Below are 22,640 nucleotides of genomic sequence, written 5' to 3'. Positions count from 1 at the left end.
CCACAGCATGTTGCAGTAGCATGCTATTCCATCCGGTTTGGGTTTAGTTGGACCATCATTTATTTTTCAACAGGACAATGACGCCAAACACACCTCCAGGTTGTGTAAAGGCTATTTGACCAAGAAGGAGAGTGATAGGGTGCTACGCCAGATGACCTGGCCTCCACAGTCACCAGACCTGAACCCAATCGAGATGGTTTGGGGTGAGCTAGACCGCAGAGTGAAGGTAAAAGGGTCAACAAGTGTTAAGCATCTCTGGGAACTCCTTCAAGATTGTTGGAAGACCATTTCCGGTGACTACCTCTTGAAGCTCATCAAGAGAATGCCAAGAGTGTGCAAAGCAGTCATCAAAGCAAAAGGTGGCTACTTTGAAGAACCTAGAATATAAGACATATTTTCAGTTGTTTCACACTTTTTTGTTAAGTATATAATTCCACATGTGTTAATTCATAGTTTTGATGCCTTCAGTGTGAATGTACAATTTTCATAGTCATGAAAATACAGAAAAATCTTTAAATGAGAAGGTGTGTTCAAACTTTTGGTCTGTACTGTATATATATCCACATACACTATACAAAAAGTGCCTCAGTGCTATCTTCCATAAATATAAGCATGTTTATATACCCAGAGACTGTTTTAAAGTAACATGCTCCAATGTATAATATGGGTATGTCTTGTAAAATAATAAATATCCTATCAAGGCATAACAATGCAAAAGCTAGTGCTATAAGATCCCTATTAAGAAGGAATATCTGCCATATTAAATAAGGGTCCTGTCAGTTGGTGTCAAAATTTATACATACCTAATGTCATCTCCTCCCAGCGGTTTGGGAGGCGCTAAACTTTTTCAGGGAGAGCAGCTCATAGGATTGCTAGAAAGGCAAATCAGAACTCCCGCTTGACCACAAAAGACCTTCAGAAAGATTTAGCAGGCTGTGGAGTTGTGGTACATTGTTCTACTGTTCAGAGACACCTGCACAAATATGGCCTTCATTGATGAGTCATCAGAAGAAAACCTCTCCTGTGTCCTCACGTTAAAAATTCAGCATCAGAAGTATGCAAAAGAACATCTAAACAAGCCTGATGCATTTTGGAAACAAGTTCTGTGGACCGATGAGGTTAAAATAAAACTCTTTGGCCACAATGATCAAAGGTATTTGTGGAGAAAAAGGGCACAGAATTTCAGGAAAAGAACATTTCACCAACCATTAAGCATGGGGGTGGATCAATCATGCTTTGGGGTTGTGTTGCAGCTAATGGCACAAGGAACATTTCACGAGTAGAGGGAACAATGAATTGAATGAAATTCAAACAAATTCTTGATGCAAACATAACACCATCTGTAAAAAAAACCTGACGTTAAAAAGAGGATGACTTCTACAAATGTATAACAGTGTAACACACGACAAAATCCACAATAGCCGACCTCAAAAGGCTGAAGCTGAAGGTTTTACAATGGCCCTCACAATCCCCTGATCTGAACATCATTGAAAATCTGGGGCTAGACCTCAAAATAGCAGTGCATGCAAGATGACCCAAGATTCTCACAGAACTGGAAGAATTTTCCAAGGAAGAATGGATGAATATCCCTCAGACAAGAATTGAAAGACTCTTGGCTTGCTACAGAAAGCGTTTACAAGCTGTGATACAAAAGGGGGTGCTACTAGGTACTAACCATGCAGGATGCCAAAACTTTTGCATGTGCCTAGTTTCCTTTTTGGAATTTCTAAAATGTAAAAGATGAAAATAAATATATTTTTTGCCTAAAATACAAAGGAAAAGTGTCATTGTTTACTTTAGGCCTTTTAGAGATCATTTCATCTTAAAATTCCTTAAAGGGAAGCTGTCATGTCCTAGCTACTATCTACACTGCCCTCATTGTTTTGTTAGTGATGCCATGTGCATCACTAACAAGCTTTTTTACATGTCCGGCCTCTGGTCCCGTGCCTGCGCAGTGAGGCTGTGTGGTTACCAGCTTCACTGCGCACGTGCTATGTCCCTGAGAATGCGCAGTGAAGCTGCAAACTACACAGCCTCACTGCATACGTGCGGGGACATAGCACATGTGCAGTGAAGCTGGTATTCACACAGCCTCACTGAGCAGGCGCGGGACCAGCGGCCGGACATGTAGAAATGTGCAAGTGCCCCAATAATATCAGCACTTGCTGGGAGCAATATTCAAATACGTGGGCAGCGCCAGCAGTGACTGAATGCGGCACCCGCGCCTGACTGAATAGCAGAATCACACCCCTATGACTGAAAATGAGCAGGTAGGAAATAAGTACATAAAAGGTTATAAAATCATTATACTGCCACCAATTTTAATGAAAAAAGCTTTAGTGATTCACATGGCATCACTAGCAAAACAATGAGGGCAGTGTAGATAGTAGCTAGGACATGACAAGTTCACAATAAGAATAATTTTGACCAGGGATGCCCAAACTTTTGCATGCCACTGTATGTTTTGCAGTGTTGATACACAGCTTCATACAGTGCAGAATCCTATTCCACAATTATTCTAAACCAGAATATGGCAAGAACCACTCCTCGAAGTAAAGAGAAACAACAGTCCATCATTACTTTAGGACATGAAGATCAATCTGGAAAATTGCTAGAACCTTCAAAGTATCTTCAAGTTCTGTCAAGAAAACCATCAATCGCTATGGTGACCATCCCAGGAAACAATGACCAAGAATTGCCTCTACTGCAGATAATAAGTTCTTCAGAGTTTTCAGCCTGAGAAGATGCAAATTAACAGTACATCAGATAACAAGCCTCATACATGATGCCAGGGCCGGAGTCAGCACCCTGCACACCTGGGCAAGTGCCGGGGCCCTGAGCAGGCGGGGGGCCCACTTGCGGTCGGGCACCCCGTCGGGCTATGGGCAGAGGAGAACGCCCTTCTCCCCCGCTTGCTCAGGGCCCCGGCAGCCGAATACTTACCTCTTCCAGTGCCTCCGCAGATCCGCTGTCTTTCTGCTGTGCGCTCCCTGTGACGTCTCAGGTCAGAGGGTGTGGTGACGTCTTTCCACCGCACCCTCCCCTGAGCAGTCACAGGCAGCGCAGAGTTGGAAGACGCCGGCAACGTTGGAGTCCGGACCTGAGCAGCGGCAGCAGGTGAGGAGTGAGGTGAGTATTTGATTTTTTTTTTTTTAAATGTATGGAGGCATGGGGCATTATATGGGGGGGGTGATATCCTGTATGGGGCATTATATGGGGGTGTGTGACATCTTGCATGGGGCATTATATGGGGGGGTGACATCCTGCATGGGGCATTATATGGGGAGTGACATCCTGCATGGGGCATTATATGGGGGGGGTGACATCCTGCATGGGGCATTATATAGGGGGGCTGACATCCTGCATGGGGCATTATATGGGGGGCTGACATCCTGCATGGGGCATTATATGGGGGGCTGACATCCTGCATGGGGCATTATATGGGGGGGTGACATCCTGCATGGGGCATTATATCGGGGGGTGTCATCCTGCATGGGGCATTATATGGGGGTGACATCCTGCATGGGGCATTATAAAGAGGGGGGGTGACATCCTGCATGGGGAATTATATGGGGGGCTGAAATCCTGCATGGGGCATTATAAGGGGGGGGGGCAGCCTGCATAGGGCATTATGTGGGGGGAACAGCCTGCATGGAGCATTATATGGGGGCCAGTATCCTGTATGGAGAGTTATAAGGGGACCAGTATCCTGTACGTAGCGTTATATGGGGGCCAGTATCCTGTACGGAGCGTTTTATGGGGGCCAGTATTCTGTATGGAGCGTTACATGGGGGCCAGTATTCTGTATGGAGCATTATATGGGGGCCAGTATTCCATATGGAGCAGTATATGGGGGCCAGTATTCCATATGGAGCAGTATATGGGGGCCAGTATTCTGTATGGAGCATTTTATGGGGGCCGGTATACCGTGTGGAGCGATTCGCCGGTTTCTGAGCTATTGTGGAATTTACAATAGATATCGCTCATGTAATGTAAGAAGTGAAATCTTTGCATTGTACTATATATATATTTCTCTGCGTATCTGTGCATCATGAATCGTGGTATGTGTTAAAGGGGCCCACTGAGACTCTTTCGCCTGGGTCCCAGAAAAACCTAGAGCCGGCCCTGCATGATGCACAGACATCAAGAAGCAGGAACAACAACATCAACTGTCCAGAGAAGTATGCAAGAAGGAGGCATTTATAGTCGAATTGCTGCAAAGAAGCCATCATTGAAGACTTTAAGCAAACAGAAGAAATTTGTTTGGGCCAACCAACAAAAGAACTGGACATTAGTTCAGTGGAGATCTGTGCTGTGGTCTGATGAGTCAAATTTTTATGATTTTTGGTGCTAACAGCCACGTCTTTGTGACACACAGAAATGGCAGCAGATAGTTTCTGTATGTGTGCTCCCCAGGGTGACGCATGGAGGGGAGCTGTGTTGGTGCTTTGGTGATGACTAGTGTTGAGCGATACCTTCCGATATCAGGAAATATCGTATCGGATTGGATCGGGCCGATACCCAAAAAGTATCGGATATCGCCGATTCCGATACCGGAAACCAATGCAAGTCAATGGGACAGAAATATCGGAATGAAAATAAACCCTTTCTTTCCTTGTAGGTTAATTCTACATGAAGGAAAACAACTAAGAATAATGTAGAATGACATGAAAAGCCGGCAATTCAGCAGCGGCATTCACCGGTACCCGACAATTTACAACAGAAAGAATAGAACATCACACATAGATTAGGTAGATAGAACCATGTCAGTCACATATATATATGAAGTACAGTGACAGTGTTGATTACTGTACTTGTCATTTAGTGTAAAGGATTTATTTAAAAAAATATTAGTGTTTTCGTGCACCGTCTCTTTAAAAAAGCCGGCCGGCAATTCAGCAGCGGTACCTGACAATTTATAACAGACAGAATAGAGCATCACACATAGATTAGGTAGATAGAACCATGTCAGTCACATATATATGAAGTACAGTGACAGTGTTGATTACTGTACTTGTCATTTAGTGTAAAGGATTTATTTAAAAAAATATTAGTGTTTTCGTGCACCGTCTCTTTAAAAAAGCCGGCCGGCAATTCAGCATCTGTACCCGACAATTTATAACAGACAGAATAGAGCTTCACACATAGATTAGATAGATAGAAACATGTCAGTCACATATATATGAAGTACAGTGACAGTGTTGATTACTGTACTTGTCATTTAGTGTTAAAATAAAGGATTTATTTTAAAAAAAATTGGCGTGGGGTTCCCCTTAATTTTAGGCTCTAGCGGAGGTTAAGCAGACAGCTGGGGCAAATGTTTGAAGCCTGGGAAGGGGGTAATACCCACGGAGCTTCCCAGGCTACTAATATCAGCCCCCAGCTGAATACCTAGCCTTTACTAGCTATTAAAATGGGGGAACCCCCCCAAAAAATAACGTGGGGTCCCCCCTAATTTAATAGCTAGCAAAGGCTAGGCAGACAGCTGGGGGCTGATTTTAATAGCCCAGGAAGGGTGCCATGAATATTGGCCCCCTCCCAGGCTAGAAACACCAGCCGTCAGCCGCCCCAGAAATGGCGCATCCATAGGATGCGCCAATTCTGGCACTTAGCCTCGCTCTTCCCACTGCCCTGTAGCGGTGGCAGTGGGGTAATAGGGCTGGGGTTGATGTCAGCTTATAATGCCAGCTGACATCAAGCCCAGGTTAGTAATGGAGAGGCGTCTATAAGACACCCCCATTACTAACCCCATAGTCAAAGTTAAAGAAAAACACAAACACCCAGAATAAAGTCCTTTAATTGAAATAAACACACAATTCTTTATTGTTCTAAATTAAACCATACTTACCATCACGCCCATTCCAGCTGAAGCCAACGATCTCCTGCAATAAAAGAAAAATAATAAAGCAACATCATCCTTACCTTTCCATGGTTCCCACGACAGCTTCAGCTCTGCTACATCGAGATGACAGGCTGGACCGCAGCAGAACGCTGCCATCCAGCCTGTCATCCCGCAGACACTGAGAAGCGCAGGCATGCTTGCGCTCCTCAGTGTCTCTCTGTGACGTCAGCCAGATGAGCCGAGTTCATGTCCAATGAACTCAGCTCACCTCATGCACGTCACTGACAGCGTGGGAAAATTCTCCTGCACTCAGCGCCTCAGCGTGAGAATTTTCCCACGCTGTCAGTGACGTGCATGAGGTGAGCTGAGTTCATTGGACATGACCTCGGCTCATCTTTATGCCGTCACAGAGAGACACTGAGGAGTGGAAGTATGCCTGCGCTTCTCAGTGTCTGCGGGATGACAGGCTGAATGGCAGCGTTCTGCTGCGGTCCAGCCTGTCATCTCGATGTAGCAGAGCTGGAGCTGTCGTGGGAGCCATGGAAAGGTAAGGATGAGGTTGCTTTATTATTTTACTTTTATTGCAGGAGATCGTTGGCTTCAGCTGGAATGGGCGTGATGGTAAGTATGGTTTAATTTAGAACAATAAAGAATTGTGTGTTTATTTCAATTAAAGGACTTTATTCTGGGTGTTGTGTTTTTTTAAATACTTTACTAGAAATTCATGGTGGTCATGTCTAATATTGACGTGACCCCATGAATTTCGGGCTTAGGGCCAGCTGATAATGCCAAGCTGGCCTTAACCCCTTTATTACCCAGTGAGCCACCGCACCAGGGCCCTGGATGAGTTGGGTACAGCGTCAGAAGATGGCGCTTCTATGAACGCGCCATTTTCTGGGGCGGCTGCGGACTGCAATTTGCAGCGGGGGTGGCCCAGAAAGCTTGGGCCTCCCTGCGCTGCGGATTCCAGCCCCCAGCTGCCTAGTTGTACCTGGCTGGGCACAAAAATAGGGCGAAGCCCCACCCATTTTTTTTTTAAATTATTTCATGAAATTCATGGAATAATTAAGAAAAAAAGGGCTTCCCTATATTGTTGTGTCCGGCCAGGTACAAATAGGCAGCTGGTGGTTGGGGGCAGCCTGTTCCTGCCTGCTGTACCTGGCTGGACACAAATATAGGGCGAAGCCCCACATCAATTTTTTTTTAAATAAATCCTTTATTTTAACACTAAATGACATTTGAGTAGTTAATAAAGATGCAGTCCCTAAATTATTATTTATTTTTTAATTAATTTTTCCCAAAACTTTTGACGTGGGCTTCGCCATATTTTTGTATGCCAGCCAGGAACAGCATCCAGCTTCTATGAACGCGTCATTTTCCGGGGTGGCTGTGGACTGCAATTTTCAGCGGGTGGGGCCCAGAAAGCTTGGGCCTCCCTGCGCTGCAGATTCCAGCCCCCAGCTGCCTTGTTGTACCTGGCTGGACACAAAAATAGGGCGAAGCCCCATGTATTTTTTTTTTTAATTATTTCATGAAATTCATGGAATAATTAAGAAAAAAAGGGCTTCCCTATATTGTTGTGTCCGGCTAGGTACAAATAGGCAGCTGGTGGTTGGGGGCAGCCCGTTCCTGCCTGCTGTACCTGGCTGGACACAAATATAGGGCGAAGCCCCACATAATTTTTTTTTAATTATTTCATGAATTTCCTGAAATAATTAAAAAAAAATTGACGTGGGGCTTTGCACTATATTTGTGTCCAGCCAGGTACAGCAGGCAGGAACGGGCTGCCCCCAACCACCAGCTGCCTATTTGTACCTGGTTGGACACAACAATATAGGGAAGCCCTTTTTTTCTTAATTATTCCATGAATTTCATGAAATAATTAAAAAAAAAAAAAACGTGGAGCTTCTCCCTATTTTTGTGTCCAGCCAGGTACAACTAGGCAGCTGGGGGCTGGAATCTGCAGCGCAGGGAGGCCCAAGCTTTCTGCCCCCACCCCCCCCGCTGAAAATTGCAGTCCGCAGCCGCCCCGGAAAATGGCGCGTTCATAGAAGCTGGATGCTGTACCTGGCTGGCATACAAAAATATGGCGAAGCCCACGTCAAAAGTTTTGGGAAAAATTAATTAAAAAATAAATAATAATTTAGGGACTGCATCTTTATTATCTCCTCAAATGTCATTTAGTGTTAAAATAAAGGATTTATTTAAAAAAAAAATGGCGTGGGATCCCCCATAATTTTAGTCTCTAGCGGAGGTTAAGCAGACGGCTGGGGCAGATGTTTGAAGCCTGGGAAGGGGGTAAAACCCACGGAGCTTCCCAGGCTACTAATATCAGCCCCCAGCTGAATACCTAGCCTTTACTAGCTATTAAAATGGGGGACCCCCCCCAAAAAAATGACGTGGGGTCCCCCCTATTTTAATAGCTAGCAAAGGCTAGGCAGACAGCTGGGGGCTGATATTAATAGCCCAGGAAGGGTGCCATGAATATTGGCCCCCTCCCAGGCTAGAAACACCAGCCGTCAGCCGCCCCAGAAATGGCGCATCCATAGGATGCGCCAATTCTGGCACTTAGCCTCGCTCTTCCATGCTGCCCTGGTGCGGTGGCAGGGGGTAATAGTGGTGGGGTTCATGTCAGCGCCAGCTGCCATGAAGCCCAGGTTAGTAATGATGGGCGTCTATAAGACACCCCCATTACTAACCTACAAAGTGTTAAAAAGAAAAAACACACACTACACCCAGAAAAATATAATTTATTTGAAATAAAACACACCATTTTATTTAATTCTTAGTTTACTAAAAATAATAGTTACCTGTCCACGTTCCTGCGCTGATCTCCCATGCACAGCTGTCACATCTGGAGATGGTGACAGCTGTGCATGGCTGCTGTAAGCTCACTCTGCCGGGAACACGTCCGCTCCCGGCAGCGGGAGCCACTGACTGAGGTCACCGGAGTGCATTCAGTCAGCGCAGCTCCGGAGACCTCCTTTACGGCACTGCTGTACCGTGGGAATTTCTCACGATACAGCAGGGCCGTAAAGCAGCTAACCGGAGCAGCGCTGCCTGAACTCCGGTGAACCCTTACGGCCCCGTCATTCTAGCGGTGGCAGCGGTTCAGAGCGGTCACATTCTATGTGGCTGCTCTGAACTGGAGATCTTCGTGGGACACTCGTGGACTACTACGGAGGGGTAAGGATAAGGTTGTGGTTTATTATTTTATATTTTATTACAGGAGATCGATGGCTTCGGGGAATTAGGTGTCTAGGTGAGTATAGGTGTAGTTTTTTATTTTTTACTTTATTTTAGGTGGCGATCGGCGGGGACAGGTAATGTATGAACTAATTTATTTTAGGCAACCACTGGCCACCAATGACATGTATTTAAAATTTATTGGGGCACAGTAGGGCAATTTAAATAGCAGGATCAGGCTGATGGGAACTACTGCTCCCATCGAGCTGATCCTGCTGGCACGAGTGGACGGGGGACAGACATAGGCCGATGGGAGTAGTAGTGTCACATCGGCCTATGTCTGCCTGCACGCACACACCCCGCACACAGACACCCCGCACACAGACACCCCGCACACAGACACCCCGCACACAGACACCCCGCACACACACTAATCATGACGGGTCTGGGAGGTGAGGCTGACCTGTGCGGCCGTGGGAAAGTTCATGTGAGTTCATGCAATGCAGTCAAGCATGAACTCACATGAACCCTCTGAGGGCACCGCGGCGACTTCAAATGAACAGCTGATCGGCATCACCTGATACCTCAGCTGTTCATTTGAAATAACTGGCGGGAAAGCGCAGCACAGAACGGGAAAGCCGGCGGTGAAGTCTTTTCACTGTCGGCTTCCCCGCCCGGGTCCTTCGCTCCTTGGTGCTGTGCTCCCCGCCCGGTCCTAATTTACGATTGGGATGGGAGGTGGCGAGGGGAGCGGAGGATCGGGGTGGGAGGCTGCGGGGAAGCAGTATGGGGCTGTGCGATTGTTTAAAAGCCGGCGGCTTTTTACCGCGCGCCGGCTTTTAAACAATCAGGAGAATTCTCTCACGCTGGGATGGCATTCTGATGACAGGCTGGATCGCGCTGCCATCCAACTTGTCATCCTTCACAGACACTGCAGAGCACAGGCATTATGGGAACTTCCGATTCCGGTATTCGATATTGTAAAAGTATCGGAATTAAGTATCGGAATTCCGATACCGCGAATATCGGCCGATACCCGATATTTCAGTATCGGAATGCTCAACACTAGTGATGACACTGTTAGTGATTTATTACAAATTCAAGGCACAGTTACCCAGCATGGCTACCACAGCATTCTGCATGACATACCATCTCATCTAATTTGCACTTAGTGTGACCATCATTTGTGTTGCTAAAAGAACAATTACCCAAAACACACCTCCAGGCTATGTAAGGGTTATGTGACCAAGGAGGGGATGGATGGAGTGTTGCATCAGATGACAAGGCCTCTACAATCCCCCAACTTCAACCTAATAAAAATGGTTTGAGATGAGTTGGGCTGCAGAGTGAAGGGAAAGCAGCCAACAAGTGCTCACAATCTGTGGGAACTCCTTTAAGACTGTTGAAAGACTTTTTACAATGGCTTGCAAAAGTATTCACCCCCTTGGCATTTTTCTTGTTTTGCTACCTCACAATCTGGAATGTTATTGTTTTTTTTGAGGGTTTGCATCAGTTCATGTACAGAATATGCCTACAACTGTAAACATTTGGTTTTATTTTTATTGTGAGGCAAACAACACATAGGACAAAATAACTGAAAACTTCAGTGTGCATAACTATTCACCCCCGTGAAGTCAGTACTTTGTAGAGCCTTCTTTTGTGGCAATTATAGCTGCAAGGCACTTTGGGTAAGTCTCTATGAGCTTTCCACATCTTGCCACTGGGATTTTTGCCCATTCCTCAAGGCAAAACTGCTGCAGCGCCTTCAAGTTAGATGGTTTCCTCTGGTGAACAGCAATCTTCAAGTCTGACCACAGATTCTCAATCGGATTAAGGTCTGGGTTTTGACTACGCTACTTCAAAACATTTACACGTTTTCCCTTAAACCACTTTAGCAGTATGCTTTGAGCCATTGTCTTGTTGGTAGGTGAACCTCTGTCCCAGACAGATTTTGCTTGATGTAATTTTCTTTTTCTAACCCCACATAATGCATATACTAGGTAAAATAGGAGGCAGGTCAGTGAAGGCATAGTGAGCTGTCATAAGAGCATACAGATGAATATGTAAGCAGAGCACCACATAAAGCCGCCCGAAGCACCAGAATCTAATTACAGTATCTCCAAACTGCAAATAAAGATTAATCAAGAACCACAGGACGGATTTCATCAACACAGGTATCATTTTAATCAGTGTAACGGCGCCCACCTGACAGTGTATGTAGTTTACTTAGCAAAATCCTGCAAGACAGGTTCACTTTAACGTGTTTTATCATCTTATAAAGTCATGACTTGTCGCTAGTATATCATCACTTTCAGGGGCGGACACAGACTGTAGTGGGCCCCTGTGCAAGAAATTTTTGGGGGCCCCCCCCTGCGCTTCATAAGACAACAAAGTTATGTAAACATAACCCCCCCATGTGCATCTCTCGCCCTCCCATGTGCAGCGCTCATCCCCCCCATGTGCAGCTCACTCCCCCGGTGCATCTCTCACCCCCCCCCCGTGCATCTCCCACCCCCCCGTGCATCTCTCATCCCCCCCCCATGTGCATCTCTCATCCCCCCCATGTGCATCTCTCATCCCCCCCATGTGCATCTCTCATCCCCCCCACTCCTAGTTAATTAATTGTATTTAAAACAAATAAAACTTGTTATACTTACCCCCATGCGATCCCTGCAGAATCCTGGCGCTCGTCCACGTCGCTGCCACCAGGCTCTCCTGACGTTCGGCCATGTGACGGTGCCACATGCATAGCCATCAGCTTTTGTTTTGGCCAAAAGATTTTTAAAGCCGCCACCACGATAAGGTAGACTCTTCTGGCCGGGCCCTACTCTAACCTATTAAAATTTTCTTAAAATATCCAATACTCTTTTTAGATATATTTTTATTTAGTTTTCTTTAAGGGAATGTGTCATATACATTTTTTTTTTTAAATGACCAATAATACCACATACAGGGAATACCGCCACACCATGACCAGACCACATATTACCACAACATAGTGACCGAATAATACCACACAGAAGGGAGAAAAACTGTCACACCATGACCAGACCACATATTACCACCACATTACTAATATTACCACCACATTACTAATATTACCATAAGTGTCATTATACACGGGAGCTCTATACATGGTATGTATAATGTAAGTGTCCAGGTAATCTAGTGATCACCAGTGACATTATACACAGGAGCTCTGTATATAGTGTCAGTGTACAGGTAATACAGTGATCACCAGTGACATTATACACAGGAGCTCTGTATATAGTGTCAGTGTACAGGTAATACAGTGATCACCAGTGACATTATACACAGGAGCCCGGTACATAGTATATAGTGTAAGTGTACATGTAATGCACTGACTCACTGGTGACGTCTCTAGGTGAAGTCCTTCAGCTACGCTTTTCTCCTTCATCCAGCACAGACCGCCATCACGTCTTCCAGCCAGGACTCGTCTCTGCATAAAATAGCACAGTTATCTAGAGCACATTCCCCAACTTCTACATTACGCAGCTGAATACAGACGTGCATCCACCATCAATATATGGTTAGTTATTATGCAACCTACCATTCCAAATATAAATTGTAATCCACCACGGTGCCCCCATTAACTGTAAATAGGCACTTAATATATAATTTAATTAGAACCTCTACTCTTTCCGCCAATTTGTTACCAGTTACACTCCTGCATCCGCAACGCTCTCTACTCTACACTTCCTGCTCCCCGCATTCATTATTTACATGCACCCCCTGCCCCAATTCATTATATCATGTCCTGCTCTCCCCACCCCATCATCATTTATCATTTACTGTCCCCCACCCCACATTCATTATGTGCAGCTCATTATCCCCCTACTCTCAATTCCCCCATGTGCAGCTCATTTTCTCCCAATTCCCCCATGTGCAGCTCTCATCTCCCCCATGTGCAGCTCTCACCACCCCACCATGTGCACATCTCTCATCCCCCTCCCCCACATGTGCCCCTCTCTCATCCCCCCCATGTGCACATCTCTCATCCCCCTCCCCCACATGTGCACCTCTCTCATCCGCCTCCCCCACATGTGCACCTCTCTCATCCCCCTCCACCACATGTGCATCTCTCATCCCCCCCCCACATGTGCATCTCCCATTCCCCCCACTCCTAGTAAATTGTATTTAAAAAAAAAAAAAACTTGTTATACTTACCCCCATGTGATCCCTGCAGAATCCTGGCGCTCATCCAAATCGCTGACACCAGGTTCTCCTGACTTCCGGTCATGTGACGGCGCCGTCACATGACCAGAAGTCAGGGGAATCATGAAAGCGCTGCCGCAGGAGCGCAGCGCAGCGCTGATATGTCCCGGACCCGGCGCTTAGCATGGGGCCGGGGGCCCCATGAGGAGAGAGACGCACAAGAGGGGGGCCCCCAAGGGGGCCCCTACCGGCTGGGCCCCATACTGGAGTCAGGGCAGTCATGCCCTGATGGCGGCCCTGCTGGAGGCTGGAGGGGCCCCCTCTCCCTCGGGGCCCCCGTTCAATGAACCGTCTGCACGGGCGGTAGTTCCGCCCCTGATCACTTTATGATACGTGAGTGTTCAGCCTCTGGGACCCCCATCAATCCAACAGATAAGGAGACCACAGTGCTGATTCACTAACTGTGGCATTTTTACTGTTTTTCCTGCCCTGAGATACTCCTAGTGACCTAGCTGGGCAGGGAAGTGCACCTTTCACCTTTTAAGTGAATAGAATAGGGCTCAAGCTCCCTTGCACAGTAAGAAGGAGGGTTCCTGTGCAGGAAAGGATTTTGTTAGTGCTGTAGTCCCTTCATTTTTAGGATTGGGGGGGGGATACTAGAGTTTGAACCCATATCAATTACTGTCTTTGCACCCTGTGAAACTATGTGTTCAAAAACATTTAAGAAAAGTGCCTGTGGAGGAGGTATAGTAGGCTATGGCCATTGCGATGTGTAAAAAAAATACTTATTTCCGTATATTTTTTCTATCAAGGCCTTCTTATCAGATGTGATTGATCAAAATATCAATACCACAATATTCTTATAAAAAAATGTATCGATTTATTCTTGAATTGTCCATTAAAAAGAATGATTTCAGAAGTTACGTAAAATAGTTAAATAGTTAGAGCAATTGTCCATAATTAGCTTAATAGTTGAGATTCACCCATCTTTTCCTGGGATCCTGGATGGCAGATTGCGTCTGTCTGTGTCCAGCACGTGTGTCTCCTTGGGCCTACATCAGCAGCTGTTTTCTTCACACATAGATTCTCGTCCTGTGAAATGGCAAGAGCCCCCACTGTCTATAACATGGGTTTATATAGGCACCCCCATAGCACCTGTTCTTCTGCATATGGTACTGAACTAAAAATACACAAATAGCGCATGTCATCTAGAAACCCTAGCACGATGGCTGATGCAATCTTATGCAATGTATGGTACAGAATTTAAAATTAAGAATAAAATGAATATCCGTAATTAATATTTAACACGGTGCAGTGACTAATTAGGGTTTCTTGATGGGCAAAGACAGTGGTGGTATGGAGGAAGTATGTGATGAGCTGGATGAGATCTGGAAACAAGACAGAGTGATCCTCACTAGGGATGAGCGAGTATGTTCTGTTAACCCTTTTGGCGAGCATGCTCGGGTGCTCGCCGAGTATCTTAAGCGGAGCTTGGTGTTATATTTTCATCACTCAGTGCTCATGATTTGCGACTGTTTGGCAGCTTTAATACATGTGAGGAATGCCTGTTTCTCAGACATTCCTCACATGTATTAAAGCTGTCAAACATTCGCAAATCATGAGCACGGAGTGAGGAAAACATAACACCGACACCGAGCACCGCTGAAGATACTCGGAAAATACCCGAGCATGCTCGTAAATCTCGAGTAACAAGCATGTGCGCTCATCACTAATCCTTACTACTACTAAGAAGTACAAAATCTCTACTGTCATTTGGATTTGGTAAAGTGGGTGACATGCAGAGTTAATGTCATCAATGTTGCTTCTGGCTCTCAGAGTGAACAAATAACTCAAGGTGCTAGTAGCAATAAGCCCCAGTGTTCTTTATAGAGTGATTTAGAGGACTTATGTAAACGGACACTGGCCACCGGCTTGAAGAGACAATGTGATCTGCATCCAGCTGGGTTCCTAGCCCTATGGAGCTTCAGAATTGCACACTCTAGATATAACACAATTCAGGGGGCTTACCAACTGGTTGGATGGTTCACAACAGTGATACTTCTGGAAAGGATTCCAGTACCCGATCTAAGTGCGCAAATTCTTGAAAGATGATGTTAATTTTGAACAATTCCTACTTGGAGAGGCGATGAGTTCATTACAAAATGTCCTACTACTGAGACGCCCAATGATCTGTGGACAAACCCGGCAGTAAAGCCCCCAATACACAACAGACAGCTATTGGCCAAACGATCGTTTGAATAATCATTTGGCGGACAGCTATTGCTGCTTGTCCCCCATAAACAAGAACGCTTAGCTAGGCTGAGCACTATTGTGTTCTCTATCATAGAGCAGCTACTATACTCTTTTGGCTGGAGTTTATCTTCTGAAGAATAGGAGGATCCGCCGTCCAAAATTAGACTTGCTAGATCCTTGATGGAGTGTTGTGAGGCTTACATATATAACTGTTGGCTGTTAGTCTAAAGTGTATTGGGGCCTTACGTATTCAATTAGTCTGAAGTAAATAAAGGAAAGCAGCAGCCCTGACAATTTGAAAGAAGGGGTGAAAGCCGCTATGGACTTGATCCAAGTCACTAACAATAAATATGGAGAGTGAGGCTGCACATCCAGTGAGATGCACCATTTAGTAATTCATGTGACGTGTCAGCTCCAGTGAGCTTTGATGCTTGAGAAAAGATCACTACAGCTGAAACGTCGCATGGGTTAATAGAAGGTTCATTAAAGTAGAAATTAAGTGATATAATGATGAATGCTACAAGTGCAATGGCTGAAATGTTGTACTGCTGCTTCCAGACAATCCCCAGACCTGACATCCACCATTAGCAAGGAGCTTGTCAGCACCTGTTCTGGAGTTCTGCCACACTGCCTTACTTACTGAGAGCCCCATAAACTTGTAGTCACTGGGCAGAAGGAGCCATAGAGGCTGGATCGGAAGGGGTGAATTGGCACAACCATGTACGGGGGACATATACCAGTAGGGTGAGTAGCCTCTCCTAGACAATCCTAGACAGGGCTGGACTTTGATGGCATTTCAGGTTTGGCATTTGAAAGCACATAGACCCATGCAACTCCCCCTTCAGTCACACACCCACTCATCAAGATAGGGGTCTCAATTGTTGCAGAAAATAAAGAATTACTTCAAGACTAATAGTACCAATAATACTTCTATATAAAGTTGCACAATACCGCTACACTATGACCACATAATACCATCATATAGTGATGGAATGCCACCATACTGGTCATTACCAAACACAATTTTACCAATTTCACAATACTGCAATATAATAGACATATAATACCGCTAGACCATAACAAAATATTACCAGAATATACAGTAATTGTATTACCACCATATAGATTATTACTGTACTAAGACTTATACTATCACCATACAATAGTAGATATCAGTGAGTCACTGGTGACGTCCTTGCTAATCGTAGCCATGAACGTTGCCCACTCGCTGCACATGACTCGGATGCGACTATAAAGCGTGCCTCTGCTTCTCACACTCGCTCATCCACTCACCTATTGCAATAGGCTGAGAAAGAGCTAATCGTAACCCACCGCCAGTTTACACATCCACACCACACTTCTTGCTGCCACCATTAGCTGTTTTATTATTAAAGCGACACATCTGCCCTGGGTGACACACTCATGAACACGTTCATCCAACTTTCCCAAGCACCAGACAGGTACACTACTTGCAGTCCATCACACACAGGGTTACAGGTTGACCAGCAAGGAACAAACTTATTCAATTTTAGATTTAAACTGAATCTTTCACCACATTTGACCTATCTAAACTATTAATATGGGCATACAGGTTATAGACTGCGGAGGAGAGCGATACCTGTATGCCTCATATCAGATGTCTTGTTAATAAATCATCTTTTATCACTTTATATAAATGACCTCTTCCAGGCTCTGGGGAGGACACTGCCTGGAAGACAACTCTGCCTCCAGAGCTTATTATACATAAAGGAGGAGTTACCAGTGTGATGTGTAATGGCCGCTCTCCTGATCTCACTGCAGAGCTGTGTGTGATTATACCGGACACATCTGCAGGTTCCTCTCAGCTTCAGCCTCCAGCTCACAGGCAGACAGGGCTGTCATTTTGTTACAATACAGCAGAGCTCAGAGAGCTGCAAAAAATGTCTTTGTAGGAAGACAAATTCCATTTTTCCTGTTCTGTGTTAGTTACTTGTCTCACACTGGTAACTCTTCCTTCATGTAAAACAAGCTCTGGAGGCAGAGTTATCTTCCAGGGAACATCCTCCCAAAAGCCTGGAAGAGGTAATTTATATGAAGTGACAAAAGAGGATTTATCCACAACAAGGCATCTGATATGAGTCATACAGGTATCACTCTCCTCAGCAGTCTATAACCGGTATGTCCGTATTAGTAGATTAGAGAGATCAAATGTGGCAACTGATTTTTTTAATATACAAAAAAGTATAGTGCTTACAAAAAATATTAAATAATAAAAACACATACAGTTGTGGCCAAAAGTGTTGGCACTCTTGAAATATGGTCCAGAAAATGAAGTATTTCTCCCAAACAATTATTGCAATTACCAATGTTTTCTTATACACCTGTTTATTTCCTTTGTGTGCATTTGAACAATACAAAAATAAACAGAAAATAAAAAGGCAAAATGAACATAATTTCGCACAAAATCCGAAAAATGGGCCTTACAAAATTGTTGGCACCCTCAACTTAATATTCGGTTGCATATCCTTTGTAATATATAACTACAATCAATTGCTTCCTATAACCATCAACAAGCTTCTTACACCTGTCAGCTGGAATTTTGGACCACTCTTGTTTTGAAAACTGCTCCAGGTCTCTCATATTTGAAGGCACCTTCTCCCAACAGCAATTTTAACATCTCTCCACAGGTGTTGAATTGCATTTTTTTTTTTCAGTATTTTTTTTTTGTTTTGTTCCAATACACACAAAGGAAATTAACATGTGTATAACAAAACGTGTAATTGCAATAATTTTCTGGGAGGAATACTTCATTTTCTGGAACAATTTCAAGGGTGCTAACACTTTCAGCTATGACTGTACAGTACATAAAAGGCAAAAGTAGTATGAAATAAAAGGATAAAGTATAGAAATATCTTACAGATTAAATATGTGAGACCCTTTTCACCGTGGAAATTTGGGCAAATCTACAATTGATCAGGTCTCACGATCTGACAGATTTCTGGATGAAATTTTTTTAAAGGACCTCATAAGCACCCCTCCTCCTGATCAGATGAGAGGAGGATGGCTAACTGTATGCAAGGAAACATAAGTGCAGGACATAACTTTAATTCATTAGTGTCTATTCCTAAGCCTCACGTCCCTGATGATGCCAGTGTAGTGAAACATATTAGGGAGGCTAACAGCTGACAACATCAAAAAGTTAATTTATTTCATTCAGTTCTTCAATACAAAAAGTGAAACTCATATTATAGAGTCATTACAAACAGAGTGATCTATTTCAAGTGTTTATTTCTGTTAATGTTGATGATTATGGCTTACAGCCAATGAAAACACAAAAGTCATTATCTCAGTAAATTAGAATACTTTATAACAGCAGCTTGAAAAAGGTTTTTAAAATCTAAATTGTTGGCCTACTGAAATGTACGTTCAGTAAATGCACTCAATACTTGGTCAGAGCTCCTTTTGCATCAATGCGGCATGCCATGGAGGCGATCAGCCTGTGGCACTGCTGAGGTGTTATGGAAGCCCAGGTTGCTTTGATAGCAGCCTTCAGCTCATCCGCATTGTTGGGTCTGGTGTCTCTCATCTTCCTCTTGACAATACTCCATAGAATCTCTATGGGGTTAAGATCAGGCGAGTTTGCTGCCCAATCAAGCACAGGGATACTGTTGTTTTTAAACCGGGTATTGGTACTTTTGGCAGTGTGGACAGGTGCCAAGTCCTGCTGGAGAATGAAATTTCCATCTCCAAAAAGCTTGTCGGCAGAGGGAAGCATGAAGTGCTCTAAAATTTCCTGGTAGACGGCTGCGCTGACTTTTGTCTTGATAAAACGCAGCGGACCTACACCAGCAGATGACATGGCTCCTCAAACCATCACCGATTGTGGAAACTTCACACTAGACCTCAAACAGCTTGGATTGTGTGCCTCTCCACTCTTCCTCCAGACTCTGGGGCCTTGATTTCCAAATGAAATGCAAAATTTACTTTCATCTGAAAACACCTTGGACCATTCAGCAATAGTCCAGGTCTTTTTCTTCTTGGCCCTGAGCAGCAGTCCACTCCTTGTGAACCTCCCTCAAATTTTTGAATGGCCTTTTCTTAATCCTTTCAAGGCTGCGGTTATCCCGGTTGCTTGTGCACCTTTTTCTATCACACTTTTTCCTTCCACTGAACTTTCCATTAATATGCTCGGATACAGCATCAACAGCCAGCTTCTTTAGCAATGACCTTTTGTGGCTTACCCTTCTTGTGGAGTGCGTCAATGACTGCCTTCTGGACATTTGTCAAGTCAGCAGTCTTCCCCATGATTGTGGGGCCTACTAAAACAGACTAAGGGACCTTTTTAAATTCATAAGAAGCCTTTGCCAGTGTTTTTTGTTAATTATTCTAATTTACTGAGATAATGACTTGTGTTTTCATTGGCTGTAAGCCATAATCATTAACATTAACAGAAATAAACACTAGAAGTAGATCACTCTGTTTGTAATGACTCATATAGAGTTTCACTTTATATTGAAGAACTGAAATAAATTAACTTTTTGATGATATTCTATTTTAGTGAGAAGCACTTGTAGCATATGTGAGGATATGCTTAGCTAGCAATTCATGTAGTATAGTGTAGGACTGTAGCCTCATCGTATAACAATAAAAAAAATACTAAATTCTATTGGTGTAAGGCTGAGTTCACACGATGCGTATTTCATGCGTTTCCGCGGCGTTTTTGCAGTTGCGTAAACGCCGCGGAAACGCATGAAAAACGCATGGTAGAAGGGAAGCAATGTTCCCCAATGGAAATCCGCATGTGCTGTGCCCATGATGCGGATTTTTCCGCAGCGTTAACGCTGCGGTCAAAAATCCGCAGCATGTCAATTAATTTTGCGGAAACGCGGCGATTTCGCCGCCATTGACTTGCATTAGAACGCGCCAATTCCGCAAGACAGCATTTGTACTTGCGTAATTGGTGCGTTCTAATGTGCGGATGGTACCCGGGTGTAGAGGAGAGGAGAGTCTCATCCACACCCAGGTACCATTAAAAATCTGTAAAAGAAGAATAAAATAAAAAATAAATGTATTCTTACCATCTGTCGGCCCGCGCAGCGCTCCCGCTTGGTTCCCGGCACTTGCAGTGAGTTGTAGGACCTGCGGTGACGTCAGAGTCATGTGACGGGTCACGTGACGCTGACGTCGGCAGGTCTTTCAATTCAAAGTTGCCGGCGAGGGAGAACAGATTGAGCAGGACAGCGCGGGCCATCGGAGGTAAGTATATACACTCTCTCGGGTCACACTATATAAATCCATGCTGTTTGCATGGATTTATATAGTGTGACCTAGTTGTCAAGCACTTTCCAGGTGATGCTAAAATCGCCTGGAAAGCGCTTGTCAATCTGCATGCGGAAACGCATGTGAATCTGCATGTGGATCCGCATGTATTCTGCAGGAAAAACGCATGCACAATCTGCATGCGTTTTTTCTGCCAGGGAGATGCAGAAATGATGCAGAAATTTTCTGCTTCATTTCTGCATCGTGTGCACATACCCTAATAATTATAATGGATACCACAGGAGTCTCTTTGCGTGGAACAAAGATACTACAGAACACAGTTTATAGGTGTCAAAGTTTATATTATAAACACATGATGTTTCAAACAAGTGCAGATGAAAACTCAAAGTCCATAAACACTCAGGGGAAAATGCAATCAGCAGAGCAGTCTGTAAAGCACAGTTCACACTAGAGGATGCTAGAAAACAAGTAAGTCTTTATCAAGTCCATTACACAAATATATATATATATATATATATATATATATATATATATATATATATATAGATGCAAGGAAGTCCATACAATATATATTAGATAATCCTGGGAGGCCTGGGTAGGAAGTCCCTGATAGTGCAGCACAGTCCCGTGCTCTGCAGCTACGTATCTAATGCAGGTGAGTCAGAACAGAAACCAGCTTACTTGTTAGCAAAAATGCAGGTGAGAACTGAGGCTCAGAGGAAGCAGCAGGAGCAGCCAGGAGAAGGAGGAATGCTGGTAACAAGTGAATGCAGCAGAATCTCTGAGAGCAGGTAACAGGAGATCCACACAGGTTTGTAGGGGAGAGCAGGAAACTAGGCAACCACCAGGAACAGGTCACAGGCAGAATACTCTAGCACTGACTAGAGGCTGGGGTGGAGTTATAAAGCAGGAAGACAAAAGACACCATCTTGAAAGAGGGTAAAAATGGCCAAAATGTAATCAAAAATATTCGAAGTCCTGACAATTGGGATTTATTTAGATAGGAATCATTACTATTGAGAATCCATATCCCATTAGGTAACCATGCCCATTCGCACTATGTAATTTTAACAATTTAGTGCAATATTCCTCTTTTATCAAGTATAGATAATAAAAGCTTTATTTTAACACAGTTAAGGGATTTTCTGCCTTTGGTAATTTGTTAATATAATCAGTTATCCCTATGCTGACTAGAGTAAAGTTATCGCTATAGTTTATATTCCTATTGCGGTACACACCACTGATCACATTGCCGATTTTCCATACTTTGATTTGGTACCTAGGCAATCTGTATTACTGATGAAGGTCTGATGATAAGAACGAAACATTTATTATTCAACTTTGGATTTCTTTCACGAATAAAACGGAATTAAACAATCTTATCTGAATTTGAGTGCCAAGTTCTCTTACTAATATAACATGGAATAGGATCCTACTTCTGCACCTGCTACCAGGAGTGCTGTGTCCTATTACTATAATTCTAATTCATGTCATATTTTCCCCCAGGAACATTGGGGTGTAACAATATCATCGCCATATCTCTAAGCATACTTTCACCATCCTAGACACACCAAACACGACTATGATATATGAATATTGATATTACATTTCTGTGGTTTCCTAAGGACAAAAATCCTGGCACTTGAAACCTCAGAGGCAATTATGTCTAGAGATGAGCAAACCTCTCAAGGTTTGATTCGTTTCAGATCGGCGAATTTCCTGATGTTCCCCGAAAAATTCATGGAACAGTTCATCGAACATATCTGAATCCCATTGCATTCAATGGGAGGCAAAACCAAACGCATACACAACACTTTCTAAGGGGCCAAAAAGCTGCCAAAACAGCTCAAATTGAGGGCAGACACCAGGAAAAGTGGCATCAATTGACCCACAGTACAAATAGTATAATTATTATTATTTACTA

General features: G+C 44.1%; 1 protein-coding gene across 8 annotated transcripts in view; it reads right to left on the bottom strand.

The window, feature by feature from the left end:
• LOC141272555 (ret finger protein-like 4A) overlaps window positions 1–21,589 on the bottom strand; it is a 96,333-nt gene extending 74,744 nt beyond the window's left edge. For 5 of the 8 annotated variants that reach the window (XM_073683397.1, XM_073683400.1, XM_073683395.1 and 2 more), the window contains exons 1-2: window positions 21,398–21,589; window positions 12,399–12,488 (exon numbers count right to left, since the gene is read on the bottom strand). Coding sequence is in view for 1 of the 8 variants with exons in the window: in XM_073683399.1 (XP_073539500.1) it covers window positions 12,399–12,446 (48 nt within the window). In the remaining 7 variants the exon portion in view is untranslated. The remainder of the gene's footprint in view (window positions 1–12,398; window positions 12,489–21,397) is intronic. The other 3 variants (XM_073683396.1, XM_073683398.1, XM_073683402.1) reach the window with 1 other exon arrangement.
• Window positions 21,590–22,640: the final 1,051 nt, after the last annotated feature.

This window comes from Phyllobates terribilis, unplaced genomic scaffold, assembly GCF_046119375.1.
Source record: "Phyllobates terribilis strain yellow unplaced genomic scaffold, ASM4611937v1 Scaffold_5__5_contigs__length_657084704, whole genome shotgun sequence".
Classification (NCBI taxonomy): Eukaryota; Metazoa; Chordata; class Amphibia; order Anura; family Dendrobatidae; genus Phyllobates; species Phyllobates terribilis.
The sequence above is the reverse complement of the archived record's forward strand: the minus strand, read 5'-3'. Positions and strand labels throughout refer to the sequence as shown.